Source organism: Medicago sativa, chromosome 4 (genome assembly GCF_051527215.1).
Source record: "Medicago sativa cultivar Bolivia chromosome 4, Bolivia_mono, whole genome shotgun sequence".
NCBI classification, from domain to species: Eukaryota; Viridiplantae; Streptophyta; class Magnoliopsida; order Fabales; family Fabaceae; genus Medicago; species Medicago sativa.
Window position 1 is genome coordinate 88757487 of NC_140752.1, and position 14593 is coordinate 88772079.

General features: G+C 35.6%; 1 protein-coding gene and 1 pseudogene across 2 annotated transcripts in view; one reads left to right on the forward strand and one right to left on the reverse strand.

Moving 5' to 3' along the window:
• Nucleotides 1–420: 420 nt before the first annotated feature.
• The window catches only part of LOC146933404 (pathogenesis-related thaumatin-like protein 3.5), a 33066-nt pseudogene continuing 18893 nt past the window's right edge, over nt 421–14593 (reverse strand). Inside the window, exons 2-4 of the transcript XR_015007456.1 lie at nt 5896–6328; nt 1187–1410; nt 421–862 (exon numbers count right to left, since the gene is read on the reverse strand). The product of XR_015007456.1 is annotated as a pathogenesis-related thaumatin-like protein 3.5 (transcript). The remainder of the gene's footprint in view (nt 863–1186; nt 1411–5895; nt 6329–14593) is intronic.
• Nucleotides 11327–14337, forward strand: LOC146933405 (receptor-like protein EIX2). Its single transcript, XM_085705193.1, has one exon. It carries the CDS (start codon nt 11366–11368, stop codon nt 14153–14155), a length of 2790 nt encoding a protein of 929 aa, XP_085561319.1. The 5' UTR covers nt 11327–11365; the 3' UTR covers nt 14156–14337.

Genomic DNA, 14593 nt, shown 5'->3' on the forward strand with positions numbered 1-14593 from the left:
AGAAAGCATCACTGAAACCATTTGCAATTAACAATTAACAACTTTGGTGAGCCTAATATGAAAGAGATAGACTAATGCATTATGCATGACTTACCATTTCATTTTAAGAAATTAAAATATTTACTCTCCATTTCAAAACTTTAGTTATTTATACATTTGAATTTTATTTTAAAACTTCTCGTGCTTTGAATATGTTTGGAAAGGAAAATAAATGCACCTAATAATTTAAAAGTGTTTTATATTCAAACTTATTTTTCCTTCCAAAAGATATGTATAATTTGGGACAGAGGGAATAATTAACATCATTTTCTTTCTACAGTATCATTTATGAGATATTTATATTCAAATAGAAGGACTAGTATTTTGGTTGTACATTAGTTAAGTGATTAATTAATCTGTGTACAAAAGTCTTAAGAACCAAAGTTTTGGAATGAATGGAGTCAGATATGCAGAATAAATGGATCTATGCAAAAGCCTTTCTTAATTTGTTGAATTTTTTGGTGCTTTTGTAGTTTCTTAGGCCTCTGTTTTGTTTACTAAACAGAAAAATATTTATTTACATGATATGTGAAGGCTTGAGGACTTACTCAAGTAACTATGTCTGTATTTAACTCAAAAAATATCAAAGAAGCAAAAAGAGTTTTACAAAAAATTGAACTAGCTGGGTACTTCAACATTGAGAATTTGAGAAGACCTTCAACGTGTATAGTTTGCTTAAGACTTGATCCTTAAATTGAACATGTATGTAAATGGGAGAATCAGGATCAACCACTTCTGAGGTATGTCTTTATAAGCTTTTGATTTATTACTATTAATATTACATACAACCTGCTTGTCTTGAAAGGAGCAAACTGTTTGATTCCTGCATTCAACAAGAATATTAGGAAAATAAATATGATAGAACTAGTAGCGAGCTATGTAGCATGAACTCTTCAGATTGAAGATGTGTCATGTGTCTGACATCGACATGAATTTGACACATGTATTTATTTCATCAGTTCTATTTTCTAAGATTAGGACCGATGTATATGTGTCAGTGTCGGTGTCAGTGTTCCAGAGGGACAGTTTCTATGATGAACTCGAATTACTGAAAGGGACACCTTTTACATACTTATTCATACGATGAACTCAATTATGTAAGTGTTTCAAATTTTTGAAAGAATTTGTTTGTGAAGAACAAACATACCTTGATCCACAGAACATCACAACAAAATTTGCACCTGAGCATGTTTCTAAACCAGCTGCATCATCATGAGCAAAGCTATATGCTGCAGGACACACTTGTTTAAAAATCTTAGAGTAGTTTGAAGGCAAACATGTAGCAGGGTTTTCATAACTCCCTCTACAACAATACTCTTCAGTATTGAACACACCACATGCACTCTTACAAGCAATAACTCTATCATTTTCCTTTGTTGTTAATTGAACAAGAAAACAGTTGCAGGAAATGAACAAGACAAAGGAGAAATAACTGCTTTCATTCATATAATTTGTCTGATAAAAAAACAAACAGAACACACACTATGTTTTACATAGTTTGACAATACTAAAAAACTTCCAATAACTACCACAATACAACACAATTAATTAAAGAAAACTAAACAGCAGTTACTAAAATAAAATAACCAACACATAATACATAAAAGTCTTCACATCAGCAGTCCTAAGCATGATATTTAACACTCCTCCTTGCTTTAGGAGCTGCAAACACCAAGCTTTGATCTCATATCTTCAAACTTGATAGTTGATAAGGGCTTTGTTAAGATATCAGCATTTTGCTCTTCTGTTTTGCAATAAACAAGAGTAATGACACCATCCTTCTGCACTTCCCTCAAGAAAAACAATTTGATGTTGAAATGCTTGGTTTTTCCGTGAAAAACTGGATTATGAGAAATAGCTATTGCAGCTTGATTATCAACAAAGATCTTAGTGGCTTCTTTGTGGTCAAGATGAAGGTCACTCAATATCTTTCTCAGCCACATAGCTTGATTAACAGCAGCCGTTGCAGCAATAAACTCCGCTTCAGCAGTTGATTGAGCCACTGTTTCTTGTTTTTTCGAACTCCAAGAGAAAACACTAGAACCAAGTGTGAAACAATAGCCAGAAGTGCTTTTCATATCATCAGCAGAACCTCCCCAATCACTGTCTGAAAAACCAATCAGCTTGAATTCATTGCTTTTGGTAAATTTAATGCCAAAATCACATGTTCCTTTCACATATCTAAGCACCCTCTTTGCTGCCTTGAGATGACATTCACTTGCACAATGCATAAATCGAGACAAAATGCTTACCGCATTCAAAATATCAGGCCGTGTGGCTGTCAGATACATCAAACAACCGATCAGACTTCTAAAATATGCTTGATCAATCTTTTCAGTTCCATCTTCTTTGCAAAGCTTCTCTTTTGAATTCATTGGAGTGCTCATTTCTCTGCATTCTTCAAGTTTAAACTTTTTCAAAATTTCTTTTGCGTATTTCTTTTGACAAATGAAAATTTCATCCTTGCTTTGCTTGATTTCCATTCCAAGAAAATAAGTCATTAATCCAAGATCTGTCATCTCAAATTCCTTCATCATTTCCAATTTAAATTCATCAATCAATGTTGCATTATTTCCTGTCACCAAAATATCATCAACATAGAGAGAAACAACAAGAATATCAACCTCATTGTGTTTGATGTAAAGGGTAGACTCAGACAAGCTTTTCACAAAGCCCAAAGTCAGCAGATGATTATCAATTCTGCTGTACCAAGCTCTTGGTGCCTGCTTCAATCCATAAAGAGCCTTCTTAAGAAGATAAACCTTGTCTTCTTCCCCTTTCTTCATAAAGCCTTCAGGCTGTTCAACATAAATTTCTTCTTGCAAGAAACCATTTAAAAAAGCTGATTTAACATCCAACTGGTATACTTTCCAACTCTTTTGGGCTGCAACAGCAAGTAGCATCCTGATGGTGTCTAGCCTGGCCACTGGCGCAAATGTATCAGAGTAGTCCACTCCAAAAATCTGAGCATAACCTTTAACAACTAGCCTTGCCTTGAACTTGTTGATAGAGCCATCAGCATTGAGCTTAGTTTTAAAAACCCACTTGACGCCAATGATTTTCCTATCTTGAGGTCTGTCAACAAGCTGCCATGTATTATTTTTCTCAATCATGTGCAACTCCTCCTCCATTGCAACCATCCAATTTTTATCAAGTTTTGCTTCTTCAAAACCAGCAGGCTCACAAACAGCAATGTTGCATCTTTGATAAACATCAGAAAGTAATCTTGTTCCCCTGACAGGAACGTCATCTACCATTTCATTTTCCCAATCTTCAATGTTCTCATCAATCTGGAGTTTTGGATTTTTAGAAATTACCTCCATCTCCTTTGTGTCATCCCAGTTCCACTCTTCATCTTCCATGAAATGCACATCTCTACTTACAATAATTTTACCATTTTGTGGCTGGAAAATTTTATAAGCTTTTGCAACGGAGCTGTAGCCAATAAAAATGCCTGGTAGAGCTCTTTTGTCTAGTTTATCTCTCTTGATTTGTGGAACATGAGTAAAGCACAAACATCCAAATATTTTAAGGAAATTCAGGGAGGGTTTATAACCATACCAAGCCTCAAATGGCGTCTTATCCTTTACTGCTCTTGTAGGAAGCCTATTTTGCAAATAAACAGCAGTGTTTGCCGATTCCGCCCAAAATTGCTTTGGCAAGTTCTTCTCATGCAGCATACATCGAGTCATCTCCAATATAAATCTGTTTCTTCTTTCACTAACTCCATTTTGTTGTGGAGTGTAAGGAACAGTCAACTGATGATGAATGCCAGCGTCATCACAGAATCGATCAAATGCTTCAGAAGTATACTCTTTGCCATTGTCTGATCTGAGAGCTTGAATTTTACAACCACTTTCATTCTCCACTCTTGCTTTGAATTTCCAAAATACTTGTGCTACCTCTGACTTGTGCTTCAGAAAGAAGATCCAACACATACGAGTAAAATCATCAATGAATATAGCATAATAAAGACTACCATTCAAAGAAGATGTTCTTTGTGGGCCTGCAATGTCAGTATGAATTAATTGCAACTTCTTTGTTGCTCTCCAAGTTGTCTTTGGAAATGGTTTCCTGCTTTGCTTTCCAAACTGACAAGCCTTGCAATTTGAAATATGGTCATCAAGTTCTGGAATGTCATTTGCCATCTCCTTGGATTTCAACTGCAGCAGACCTTGATGATGATAATGTCCGAGCCTTTTGTGCCATAAGTCTGTGACATTTTCTTTCATTTGAAAAGCAATTTGCTCCTCCTCCAATGGATTTAGAGCAAAACTTTTTCCTCTCATTTTTACTTTGAAAATGTCTTTGCCATCACTATCTTTAATCAAGCAGCTTTCATTTTCAAACAACACTTTATAACCTCTTTCAATTAATTGCCCAACACTTACCAAATTCTGATCAATTTCAGGAACGTACAACACGTCAGAAATTAACTTTGTACCTGAATAGGTTGAGATTGCTATTGTTCCTTTTCCTTTCACAGCAATGTAATTGCCATTTCCAACCCGAACTTTTGTTGAGTTTGCATTGCTTAGTTCCCTGAATAAATCTTTGTTATGTGTCATGTGGTTGGTACAACCACTATCAATCAGCCAATTCTCACTTGATTCGATGCTAGAGAAACATGTTGCAACGAATAAGTGATCCTTCTCTTCCTCTTGATCAACAACCTTTGCCTCATCATTATGTTGTTGATTCCTATATTTACAAATAACAACTTCATGTCCCATTTGATTACACTTGGTACACTTAGCATCAGGTCTTCTCCAACATCTAAAGGGTGGATGGCCTTTCTTTCCACAATGTTGACATGGAGGATAAGATTTTCTTCGATTTACATTCTTTTCTGTTGCATTGGCTGATGTTGATCCCACATTATCCTGCTTGGCTGTTAATGCTCCTTCAAGTGTTGTTTCCTCTCTCATCAATCTTCTCTGTTCTTGTGCCTTCAATGCATTAAGCAATTCTGCCAAAGAAATTTTTGAGAAATCTTTGGTATTCTCCAAAGTAGTGATAGTTGCTTCATATCTTTCGGGTACCGTTACAAGAATTTTTTCAACAATTCTTGAGTCAGAGAATTCTGATCCCAAAAGCCTCACATTGTTTGCAATATTGAGAAGTTTGTCAGAGTAATCTTGAATCGTCTCAGAATCCTTCATTCTTTGAAGTTCGCATTCCCGGATCAGGTTCAGGACTTGCATGCCTTTAATTCTTTCATCACCTTCATATTCTTTCTTGAGATAATCTCATATCTCCTTTGCTGATTTCAAGGACATGATTCTTGTGAAAATAGTGGTGGAGACAGCAGCAAACAAGCAGGCCTTTGCCTTTGCCTTCTTTGTCTTTTTTTCCTTTTGCATTTTTATTTGTGCCATGGTGGGATTGTTTGGAAGTACAGGAATTTCATAATCTTCTTCCACTGCTTCCCACAAATCCAAAGCTTCCAAATATGCCTCCATACGCACTGCCCAAAGTTGGTAGTTACTTCCGTCGAACACCGTCGGAACGATGCCGGAGAGACTTGCTTCGGTTTCCATGACGTTAAACTCACACAGATCCCTTAGAATAGGGCTCTAGATACCAATTGTTGTTAATTGAACAAGAAAACAGTTGCAGGAAATGAACAAGACAAAGGAGAAATAACTGCTTTCATTCATATAATTTGTCTGATAAAAAAACAAACAGAACACACACTATGTTTTACATAGTTTGACAATACTAAAAAACTTCCAATAACTACCACAATACAAGACAATTAATTAAAGAAAACTAAACAGCAGTTACTAAAATAAAATAACCAACACATAATACATAAAAGTCTTCACATCAGCAGTCCTAAGCATGATATTTAACATCCTTTAAAGCCAACTCTGAGTCTGATGGACAATTCTGTCTCAAATCTCCATCACAACCAACCGTGCTACAATTACCACTTCCATTAATAGCTTTTATTGCTATAGGCAAGTTGAAACCATCTACAAGACTAACATCATAAAAATCAGGTTCACCAAGGGTAAAATCAGCAATTGTTGCAGGTGGATTTCCAGGTCCTGTACAGTTTATGTTTGTTCCACAACCACCTGTTTGGCACGTTCCATTGCCATTTGTGTCAAAGTTGCAACCTGTTCTAGCCCATATTCTGCCACTCCATCCTACGGGAGCAGTATATACGTTGATTGTTCCGGTTTCAATGTGAAGTCGTTGCCACTGAGGTTATCTGTGCATATTGTCTCGTTGCAAAAATTTACTACTGTGAAAGTCTTGACGCTTCCACATAGTTCAGGTGCTGCCAATCAAGCAATACTAGGCACAGAAGTAACAATATTTTCTTTTCTTCAAAACTACAAAGCTTGTTTTAATTAATGTTTGAGGACATAACTATATTAGAATTTGATTCAAATCCTAGTGGGGAGTGTTGGGAGCAACAATAAGCTAATGATTAGAACTTCTAAAAGTCATTGACACCATATCTCCAACCAAAGTCTTAAGGCATTGAATATACAAGAATCTTATATATCCTACATTCATTGCACTCATAATTGCAGCTGCTTTTATTCACAGTATCAGGAATCAAAATGTAAATAACCGCATCCGAGACTTAAAATTTTGATGACAATGGAAAAAGATAACTAGTTTACTAACCAAACTGTGATCAATCAATGTATACTATTAATAAAGTAAGAAATATACCTGAGGCAGGATTAGCCATTCCCTGATGCTCTCACAATTTCACTTAAATTATGTGACATTTAAATTCATATGAAGAATTGTGTTATTTATGAGTAAAGGTTGAAGAGAAAAGAGTGGAAGAATACGTGAAGAAGAGAGTCTGTGAATACTTATAGCCCAGGAAAGCTTCCTTAGTTAATCATGCAAAAATCAAAGGATACTTTGTCCCGTCTATGTCATACTCATATTCTAAGATTCACTGATATTTTTTTTTGTTCTTCATCTTTACATTCTTTTTTCACTGATTGGACCGTCAATATGCAATTAAGGACACAACACCCTCCAGAAGGGCCCAAAAGACCTTGGGCGTGCCCTCCTAAGGGTGCCACCTTAGAAGCCTTCTAGAAGTACCTAGAACGCTCTAAACGTGACTTAGGACCCAAGTTGCTTGGGGGCTAAGTCACGAAAATACAAGTCTAATAAAGGCTATAAATACCCCTCTTGAGAACATTCTCAAGGCATATGACCTAAACAGTTCTAAACCCTAGTTTTAGATATTGTACTCATTACACTGATCTTATAAACCTTTCATTTCTTTCTTTTTGTTCAGCTTCTTTTTTCTTGTATTCAAGGAATCTTGTAATTGTATTGCTTTATTTATGAAATGTGATATTAATTGTCTAAGCTCCCTGTCGGGATTAAACTTTTTCAATTGCTGGATAAAAAAATTTGTGGGACAATGGAGAGCATTTATGCAAAAATGAGTTCACATTTTGATTCGAAAATTTTGGTGCCCTTTTTCACCCACTATATGGGAAAAGAGTGTTGAAGAATTAGGATAAGAGAATTATCATAGAGAAATTAGAGTAGAAGCGTAATGAATTGCATTCTTGTTAACTGAATTACAAGATGAATTTATAAGTAATTATATGAGCTGCATGAACTTTCATACATACTATTGGGCTTTGAGCAATCACACGTGTGTGAGGTAGACATCACATCTTAAATCAAAACCTTTAAGACATTAGTTTATAAATTATAAGATATATCACCTACTATATATATATATATATATATTCGATTGAGGGATTAATAAAATCTATCCACAAATAATAAAATTTTAGTTATTTTTCTGGAAAAGAAAAAAGTTACAATTTTAAAGATTTTTTTTTTAAAGACTTTTCAAGAGTGAAATACACGCATTGAACTGAAAAGTCAAAACTAAGAGTATGGTCTACTCTCTCAAAAAACATCTTGACTTCAAAAAAAGACTTTGATTTTTCTTGTTTTTTTTTTTTTGTTGCAAAAGACAAGAGATTTTGGAATAACTTGTAGAAAATGGGGCAAGATGATATTACACTCCTAAATGGATGGTCACTAGAGATGCAGGGGACTAAGGAAAGAAGGATGAAACTCACTAAGGCTAAACAATGGTGTTGACTTCATTGACTTTGGAATGGAATACTTTTGTGTTATGTGTGTTCCTTTAGTCACATTTGACAGATTAAATGTAGCTGGAGGTAAGATGTAACTCTTTTATTTGTCAAAAAACAAAAAAAGTAACTCTTCTATAAATAATAATAGTTAGTATCGGTATTGTTGTGAATTCGTTGTGAAAACCACACCAATAATAAACTTGATGTGTGGAGCAAATTAATACCAAGCAATCAAATGAAGCAGATGACAAAAATAATTCAAACAAAAATAAACAGCAAGAGATAAAAGGAAGAAGGAGAACACAAGAATCTGTTTACCCAGTTCGGTCTAATGATGACCTACTCTGGTGGAGAGAGCAGCTCTCCGTTCCACTATAATGATATGAGTTTCTTTACAAAGAGATATTGAGTTACAAGAATCAGTCTTCAAACCTAATTCTACCCAAGTCCCAGCCTCTTCCTGTGACCAAGAGACTCAATCCTAATAATGTTTTGTTCAAGGTGAATCAAAACAATCCCAACCCTAGTGTTTGTTGCCAAGAGAAATTCTCTATAAACCCTAGTTTGTATGTTGGCTTCTAAACCCTGTTTTTCTACACAGTGTTTTGTTTCTACACCCTTTCTATCTCACATATTCATATGATACAAGGCTTATATTTATAGTGGAAAGCATCCCTCAAAAATTGGAACAAAACAGGCCCACAAGCTGTTTTATTTTTCTCCTCCTGCGACAAATCGGCCACCGAGTTTGCAAAATCGGCCACCGATTTTTCCAGAGACAAAAGTCTCCAAAACCAGGTCAAAATCAGTCACCGTGTGGTACAAATCGGCCACCGATTTTGACAGACAGGATGCACATTTTTGAGTCACTTTTAGTTAGCTCAACTAAACCCCTCTCACTGACATGACCTAACCTCAAATGCCACAATTTAGTTATGTCCAAAGTGTCTACACTAGCAACCGACACATGAGCTATAACAGTGGAACCTTCTAAAATATATAAACCATGTATTTTAGACCCTTTAGCTATAACTAATGCACCATGATAAATTCTCATCATACCACGTTCAATTCTAGTACAATATCCTAGACCATCAAACATGCTTATAGATATTAAATTTCTCTTAAGTTCAGGAATATACCTCACATCCTTCAAAAGGAAATCACAGTCATCAAACATTTTGAGACGGATAGTACCCATACCTTGAATTTTGCAAACCTTATTATTACCAAGGCTAACAACTCCACCTTCTTTCAGCTTTAATGTTTCAAAGTACTCCTTTCTCGAACAGATGTGATAAGAGCATCCAGAGTCCAAGACCCAGCCCTTTTCAGGTTCCCAACTTGTCACAGTTAGTGCTCCAGCACTCTCATAACCTTCCTCTTCACTTGCAATCTGAACGGATGGATTACCACTTCCATTGCCCTTTCTCCCCGGACAATCCTTCTTGAAGTGACCTGGATTGTGACAAATAAAACATTTGTACTGTGTTTTATTACCATCACCCTTCGACCTGGACTTTGACCTGGAATTCTTGCCTTTCCCATTTCCTCTGTTTTGACTTCTCCCCTTGAGACATTCAAGCCTTCTCCACTATCATCAACCTTCAACTCTTTGAACTTGGTTAACTCTTTGGTTCTTAAAGCTGCTTGAACTTCCTCCAAGGTGATAGTGCCCTCTTTGCCAAAAAGCATAGTATCCTTGAAATTCTCAAAGACCTAGGTAAAGCACACAGTAGGTGTAAGGCTTTATCCTCGTCTTCCAGATTAACATCTATGTTCGCCAAATCATCAATAATCTTATTGAACTCCGTCAGTTGCTCCATTATAGGTTTTGACTCCTCCATTCGGTAAAAATAGAGTTGTTGTTTCAGACATTGTCTATATGCCAAGGACTTGGTCATGTACAATGAATCAAGTTTATTCCACATAGACACATCAGTAGTCTCCCTTGCTACCTCTCTCAACACCTTATCCCCAAGACACAGAATGATAGCACTGACCGCTTTATCATTCATCTCTGTCTTCTCAACAGGTGTTAGATGCGTAGGCATCTGTGCTTCTCCCTTCAATGCTTCAACACACTTTTGCTGAATTATAATTGCCCTCATCTTTACCTTCCACAACCCGAAGTCGTTACTACCGGTAAACTTTTCAATATCCCACTTCGAACCCATGATACCTGGTTATTGATTTGACCTTTGCCCCACGGTGGGCGCCAATTGTTGTGAATTCGTTGTGAAAACCACACCAATAATAAACTTGATGCGTGGAGCAAATTAATACCAAGCAATCAAATGAAGCAGATGACAAAAATAATTCAAACAAAAATAAACAGCAAGAGATAAAAGGAAGAAGGAGAACACAAGAATATGTTTACCCAGTTCGGTCAAATGATGACCTACTCTGGGGGAGAGAGCAGCTCTCCGTTCCACTATAATGATATGAGTTTCTTTACAAAGAGATATTGAGTTACAAGAATCAGTCTTCAAACCTAATTCTACCCAAGTCCCAGCCTCTTCCCGTGACCAAGAGACTCAATCCTAATAGTGCTTTGTTCAAGGTGAATCAAAACAATCCCAACCCTAGTGTTTGTTGCCAAGAGAAATTCTCTATAAACCCTAGTTTGTATGTTGGCTTCTAAACCCTGTTTTTCTACAGTGTTTTGTTTCTACACCCTTTCTCTCTCACATATTCATATGATACAAGGCTTATATTTATAGTGGAAAGCATCCCTCAAAAATTGGAACAAAACAAGCCCACAAGCTGTTTTATTTTTCTCCTCCTGCAACAAATCGGCCACCGATTTTTCCAGAGACAAAAGTCTCCAAAACCAGGTCAAAATCGGCCACCGTGTGATACAAATCGGCCATCAATTTTGACAGACAGGATGCACATTTTTGAGTCACTTTTCAACAGGTATAACTATGTTCCTAAAGAATCTAATAATCCGTGATAAATTGGTAAAATAATTGTTAAACCTCAATCACTAATACTGGTTATGTGGTTAAAAATTAAAAATAAAAATTTTAATTTAAGTTTTTCACTTTTGCATTCTTAACCTTTTTCTTTGAGATATAATGTTAACTCTGACATGGACAATTAAATACATTAACATAATTATTATTTATTAAGGACCGGAACTCCTATAAATAGTGGTGTGTTCATTCAAGAAAATTAAGAAAGAGTTATAGAGTTAAAAAACCTTTAAAATCAAAATGACGGTGAATACAAAATTCCTTCAATTTATAGCAAAATTTGCAATTCTATGCCTTCTAATGCAGGGAATTGTTCTATGCAATGGAGTGTTAAACTCTCAGTTCATAGTCAGTGAAGCAGAGGCTCTTCTTAAGTTCAAGGAAGGCTTCAAAGACCCTTCAAATGTTCTATCTTCATGGACACTTGGAAAGGATTATTGCCATTGGAAAGGAGTAGGATGTAACACAACCACAGGTCATGTTATTTCTTTGAATCTTCATTGTTCTAATTCATTAGATAAACTTCAGGGTCATTTAAATTCATCTTTGCTACAATTGCCATATTTAAGTTATTTGAACCTAAGTGGCAATGATTTCATGCAGTCTAGAGTGCCTGATTTTGTAGGTACTATGCAAAATTTAAAACATCTTGACCTATCTCATGCCAATTTTAAGGGGAACCTCTTTGATAATCTTGGAAACCTTTCTCTACTTGAATCACTTGATTTGAGTGGCAATTGTTTCTATGTCAATAATCTAAAATGGCTTCATGGACTTTCCTCTTTGAAAATTCTTGATTTAAGCGGTGTTGATCTTAGCATTTGCGAAAATGATTGGTTTCATGACATTAGCATAATACTTCCTTCCCTTGAAGCACTATGTCTATCGGGTTGCCAACTTCACAAACTACCTGCATCTCCTCCACCTAAAATCAATTTTGATTCTCTTTTAACTCTTGATCTGTCTGGAAATAATTTCAATACTATCCCTGATTGGTTGTTTGAAAATTGTCATCGCCTTCAAAAACTAAATATCTCAGAGAATAATTTACAAGGTCATATACCATATTCAATTGAGAGACTGACAACTCTTGAAACACTTGATCTATCACATAATAGACTCATGGGTTCAATACCAGATTTCATTGACAGACTAGTGAGCCTTGCAATACTTGATCTATCATACAATATGCTCATCGGTTCAATACCATTAAAATTGGGCCAAGTTCATGGCCAAAATAGTTTGAAAGAATTGCGTCTTTCTAATAATCACCTAAACGGGTCATTGGAAAGAAGCATTCGCCAGCTATCAAATTTGGTTGTGTTGGATTTAGCTCAAAACAGTTTGAAGGGTAATCTCAGTGATGTTCATCTTGCTAACTTTAGCAACCTCAAAGTGTTGGACCTATCTTTTAATCATGTAACTTTGAACATGAGCAAAATCTGGGTCCCTCCTTTCCAACTTGAAACTATAAGTTTGGCGAATTGTCATTTGGGCCCTAAATTTCCAAAATGGATTCAAACTCAAAAGAATTTCACCCAGATTGATATATCAAATACAAGTGTGTTGGATAGTGTGCCAAATTGGTTTTGGGATTTATCACCTAATGTTGAGTATATGAACCTCTCCTGCAATGAACTGAAAAGATGTGGACAGGATTTTTCTCAAAAATTCAAACTTAAAACACTTGATCTGAGCAACAATAATTTATCCTGCCCCTTACCTCGTTTGCCTCCCAACTCGATGACTTTGGATCTGTCCAACAATTTATTTTATGGAAAAATTTCAAACGTGTGTGAGATTTTGGGTGTCAATAACTCGTTAGAAACTCTTGACTTGTCTTTTAATAATTTGTCAGGAGTCATCCCAAATTGTTGGACACATGGGACAAAAATGATTATTTTGAATCTGGCTAACAACAATTTTATTGGGTCAATTCCATATTCCTTTGGTAGCCTATTGGATCTTCATATGTTGTTAATGCACAAAAATAATCTTTCTGGAAAAATTCCAGACACACTAAAAAATTGCCATGTGCTTATTTTTTTGGATTTAAGATCGAATCAATTTTGGGGGTCCATACCATCTTGGATTGGTACAAACTTGCAAATCCTAGAGGCACTCTTGTTGGGTAGGAATTCCTTTGACGAAAATATTCCAACAACATTATGCCAACTCAAGTCTTTACATATATTAGATCTTTCTGAGAATAAATTGACAGGAGCGATTCCAAGATGCGTCTTCCATTCAATGGCTACTGAAGAAAGTGTAAATGACAAATCCTACACAGAGCTTCTTACAATTAAGGAAAGCCTTTCCATCTACCAGTCTGAAAGGAAGCATCCATTTCTAATTCCATGGAAAGGATATGATATGTATATTTCTCTGTATTTTATTGGAGTGATTAAATTGATTGACTTGTCATCAAATTTTTTAACACAAGGCATTCCTGTTGAAATTGCAAAGCTAGTTGAATTGCGTTCATTAAATTTGTCGAGGAACCAATTGGTGGGTTCGATTCCTTCCAATATTGATGAAATTAATTACTTGGATGTGTTGGATTTGTCAAGAAATCAGTTAACAAGTACCATTCCCACTAGCATGGCAAATATGGAATTCCTGGCATATTTGGATTTATCATACAACACTTTATCTGGGAAAATTCCTCTCGGCACTCAAATGCAATCATTTGACGAAGTCTGCTACAAAGGTAATCCACACCTTTGTGGTCCTCCACTCGCAAAAGCATGTCCCGAAAACTGTTCATTCGAGGACACACATTGCAATCACAGCGAAGACAACCATCAAAACAAAGGAATGGACATGGAAATAAATCCATTATACATACCCATAATTGCAGGCTTTTTCACTGGATATTGGGTATTTTGGGGATCTTTAATACTCATTGCATCTTGGAGAGATGCTTATTTCCGTTTTCTAACCAACACGAATGATAAGATCTATGTCACTGTAGTTGTCGCACTTAATAAATTGCGAAGGAAGTTTCACACCCAACAGCCTCCCCTCTAACTAAACTCTGTGTTTGCTCTGTTATTGTGTTAAGAAATAGGAGAAACAAAAATTGTATCCAGTTTGTTGATGATTTTGAATAAAGAATTTCAGCCTTAAACATCAACTATCTATATTATGTGTTTGTGTGTCAAATCTGATTCGGTAATGTTGAATATGATTATTCAATGGTTCTGATTGCATTACTGTCGTTACTACGTCCTAATATGTTGATTGATGTAAATTCAAATCTGTTATCATCTTGTTTTTAAATCCTGATCATATGACAATGCATTATAATAAACATCTATTGATAAGAAAAGCTGGAAACTCTTTGGTAAAAAAAAAAAAAAAAAAAAAAAAAAGAGTAAAGTTGGAAAATCTGCAAGTGGTAACAAAAATTATCTTAAATTAACGGTAGAATAAGATAAGATAATAATTAAGTTGTTTACTCGAATG